Here is a 3,969-nt window from a genome sequence, read left to right as displayed (position 1 = left end):
CATCCCTGTCCGTGAACCTCACCTGCCGGGCAGCCCTTCCTCACGCTGCCAGTCCAGCTTTTCCCCTCCCAGCAACGCTGACACTCACATCCCCTTTGTTTTAATTAATTTGAGTGGGTTTTGAAGGAGGGGTTGAGCACAAGTGATCTTGAATAGATGGGGGAGGGTGATAAAATTGCTCTGGCTGAACAGCAGGAGAGAAACTCTCCTGGATTACGCGTGTGCGGATGTGATGGGGATGGGGAACGGGGCTGCGTAGTGCTGGGCAGGGTGGGTGCTGCAGAGGGGCAGAACCGCTTTAATACCCTGTATACCAAGAAATGTTTTGCAGACCCATGCGGGTGACGGCACGGAGCCATGGGACGGTGCGGGGGTTATCTGCAGCCATCGCTGTCCCCGAGCCAGCCCTGCGGCTATTGATTTGGAACTTGCCCCGTTCATGCTAACCTTGGCGGTGCCAGCTCGCCCTTTATCAGCGCTGATAAACCTCGCCGCAACCTCCCTCCCCATCCCGGCGGCATCACCCGGCGAGGTACCGCAGTGACAGATCTTTCCTGCGACTCTGCCCTTGCACCGGTTGCTCTTTTGCTGCGATGCTGTAAATCCAGGACGCCTTGCTCCTATTTTTGCACAGAGGCTGCGGCCGCACCAGCTCTCTTTTAGCCCCAAGTGGGTGCCCACCCCTTGCTGAGCGTCTCGGGTGAGGAAGGATGCGGCGCCAGCTGCAAACGCTTTTCCAAAGGAAATTTAAAGTCAGCCTCCTCTTTCTCCTGCTCTTAGTCCTCCTGGTGCATCTGGCGATGGATTTGGCTTTCCCCGCAGCCCGCAGGCCCTGTGGCTGTGATGTGAGAGCACTGAAAGCCTCAGGTGTCCCCTCAGGCAGCCCTGTGCTGGCCGGCCCCTCCCAGCCGCAGGGAGCGGGGCTGCAGGCAAGGGCTGGAGAGCCGGGGATCTGGCGCCAGCATGGAATGGGGAGTGCGGGGCGGACCGAGGGATCAAAGCTGGCAGCGCTCTTCAAGCATCCTCTTTACAACATCCCAATCCCGGAGGTGACAGAGAAAGACAAGCTGTTTGTCGTCAACCCCATGGAGAAGTTCAGCCTGCGCAGCAGCGGGAGTGACGAATGGTGAGGAGCCAGCTCAGCCCTGGTTTGCTTTTGGGGGATACGTGGGTTGGAGGGGACAAGCGGCAGGGACCAAACACGCCGTTCCCCTGCATAGATCAGCATCCTACCGCGGAAGGACCCCAGTCGCTGAGCGCGCTCTTCTTGTGCTTCAAATCCTCTCTTAGCCCTGTATTTCTGGGCTGCTACCCAGGAGCCTGTAGCACACAGCGAAGCCAAAGGAGACTCTTGAATCATTCATAGTGTTACGCAGGGTATCTTTTAGGTGATCTCCTCATCTCCTTTCCTTCCCCAATGCAGACGAGCTTTTGGGTTCCCTCTCTCTATGAGGAAGTCCCCATTCCAGATTTCTAACCAGTTTTATCCCCTTCTCCTGACACATTGGGGATGCAAAGCCTGCAATGTAGGTTACCTCTAACTGTGAGACTGTTCCTGCCCTGCATTTTGCAGGACGCTGCCTGACCTCTTTAGGCTCGGCCGTATGGTGGCTCACCTCTGCCGGCTGCCTATTTTTATCACTGGACTACTAACCTCTAATTAGGAGGGAAGATATTAAAAGCTTTAGTGTTGATAACACTTACGGAAAGCACACCTTCCAAACACGGTGGCTGCTAAAATTGGGAGAGAAAAAAAGCTGGTTTAAGAGCTGGTTGCCACAAATGGGCATTTGCCTTGTCTCTGAAGACCACCTCACCTTTGGATAACCATTAGAGATGGATCTGGTTTGATGAAATTGTGGCACAGTCTGTATTTTCCCAGAGAGAGAGATGTGGATTTGGGCTATAGATGCCCTGGGCCAGACTGTCCCACTGCAGTGCTGGTGGGTGCTGGTGCAGGGGGGGGCGCAGATACCCCCAGGACACACCTCCACCCCCCCCAAATGCCAGCCAAAGTGCAAATTTGCGGGAGGCACAGAGGCAGGGATAATGCTAACCCAAACTCATTCCCCTGGAGCAACCAAGGGTGCATGATAAACCCGTCCAAGGGGAACTGGGCGTTGAGGGTGGGAGTTCAGGTTGGTGCTGGGGGTGGGTGGGAAGCCCCAGCTCCTCCACCCCTGTTTTATGGATGCATGTGTGTCCCCAGTGAGCACGTAGAGAGGGTGTAGCTGGTTGTATTCCCAGGAGCTAATCCCTTGGGGAAAAACAACAAGACAAGTTGCTCTGGCAGGGAAATAAAGGCACAGATGAGAGGAGCAGGATCACCCCAGGGATTTTCCACGGGCGATGTGAAGGAAGACACTGAGCTCCCTTCGTCTGTGCTGCTGGGTCTCCCTGGCCACCAGCCATGGGTGGGATCTGCCCAGGACCCCCAAGAAGGACACACGGGGCAGGGGTTTTCACCACAACCCAGGGCTTGTGCTGGGCCTTCCCCCCGCCTCACCCCTCCATGCGCCAGCTCCCGGGAAGGGCCTGGGGACATGGGACTCGTCCCGTCCCAACTAAACGCTGTCATTGTTGTTGGGGTGGCGGTGGCTGTCGGGCTTTCCCCTGGAGCAACCAAGGGTGCATGATAAACCCGTCCAAGGGGAACTGGGCGTTGAGGGTGGGAGTTCAGGTTGGTGCTGGGGGTGGGTGGGAAGCCCCAGCTCCTCCACCCCTGTTTTATGGATGCATGTGTGTCCCCAGTGAGCACGTAGAGAGGGTGTAGCTGGTTGTATTCCCAGGAGCTAATCCCTTGGGGAAAAACAACAAGACAAGTTGCTCTGGCAGGGAAATAAAGGCACAGATGAGAGGAGCAGGATCACCCCAGGGATTTTCCACGGGCGATGTGAAGGAAGACACTGAGCTCCCTTCGTCTGTGCTGCTGGGTCTCCCTGGCCACCAGCCATGGGTGGGATCTGCCCAGGACCCCCAAGAAGGACACACGGGGCAGGGGTTTTCACCACAACCCAGGGCTTGTGCTGGGCCTTCCCCCCGCCTCACCCCTCCATGCGCCAGCTCCCGGGAAGGGCCTGGGGACATGGGACTCGTCCCGTCCCAACTAAACGCTGTCATTGTTGTTGGGGTGGCGGTGGCTGTCGGGCTGCAGGGTCAGCAGCAGTAAAGCCGAGACGGTCCTCCCGACAGGGAAGACAGCCTACGACACCTACCCCCCCTGGCTCAAATTCCATGTCGGCATCAACCGCTACGAGCTGTACCCCCGCCAGGACCCCCTGATGCCCACCCTCCTCCGGGACTTGGCCACACAGAAGATCGTCAGCTCAGGTACCACCTCCCTGCCTGCACCCCTGCCCGCACCCCTGCCCCGCTGCTTGCTGCCCACCTCCCTCATCCCGCTGTGCCCCTTTTCAGTCCAGAAGTCTGGCGGGACCCAGCTCAAGCTCATCATGACATTCCCGAATTACGGGCAGGCCCTCTTCAAGCCCATGAAGTGAGTAGAGCCGGGCACAACACCATGCCCCACCTGCACGGTCCCATTAGGTGGCAAGGAGCGGACGGAGGAGACCACGGAGGGAGAAATGGAGAAATGCTTCATGTGCTGTCTTATTTCAGTCCCCCCACCCCAAAACTGAGGCGAGTGGGATGGTCCCCTTCCCCTTGCCATCCCTAGTGGTGCTTGCAGCAGGCTGGGCGCAGCTTGTGATGGGGTAGTGACCTCCAGTGGTGGAAAGAAGAAGATGGTCCATGAAGATCATTTGAGTGCTGCACCTGGGGAGGTCGAACCCCATGCACCAGTACAGGCTGGGGGCTGACCTGCTGGGAAGCAGCTCTGCTGAGAGGGACCTGGGAGTCCTGGTGGATGACAAGCTGAACATGAGCCAGCAGTGTGCCCTTGTTGCCAAGAAGGCCAATGGTATCCTGGGGTGCATTAAGAGGAGTGTGGCCAGCAGGTCAAGGGAGGTT

At 57.8% G+C, this 3,969-nt stretch overlaps 1 protein-coding gene across 1 annotated transcript in view; it reads left to right on the top strand.

Moving 5' to 3' along the window:
• Positions 1-710: 710 nt before the first annotated feature.
• The window catches only part of LOC104134234 (extracellular serine/threonine protein kinase FAM20C), an 8,988-nt gene continuing 5,729 nt past the window's right edge, over positions 711-3,969 (top strand). Inside the window, exons 1-3 of the mRNA XM_009647750.2 lie at positions 711-1,126; positions 3,155-3,330; positions 3,418-3,496. Coding sequence (XP_009646045.2) covers positions 711-1,126; positions 3,155-3,330; positions 3,418-3,496 — 671 coding nt within the window. The remainder of the gene's footprint in view (positions 1,127-3,154; positions 3,331-3,417; positions 3,497-3,969) is intronic.

Source organism: Egretta garzetta, unplaced genomic scaffold (assembly GCF_000687185.1).
Source record: "Egretta garzetta isolate BGI_Z169 unplaced genomic scaffold, ASM68718v1 scaffold51, whole genome shotgun sequence".
Taxonomy (NCBI): domain Eukaryota; kingdom Metazoa; phylum Chordata; class Aves; order Pelecaniformes; family Ardeidae; genus Egretta; species Egretta garzetta.
This window is presented reverse-complemented; position numbering and strand designations above follow the sequence as displayed.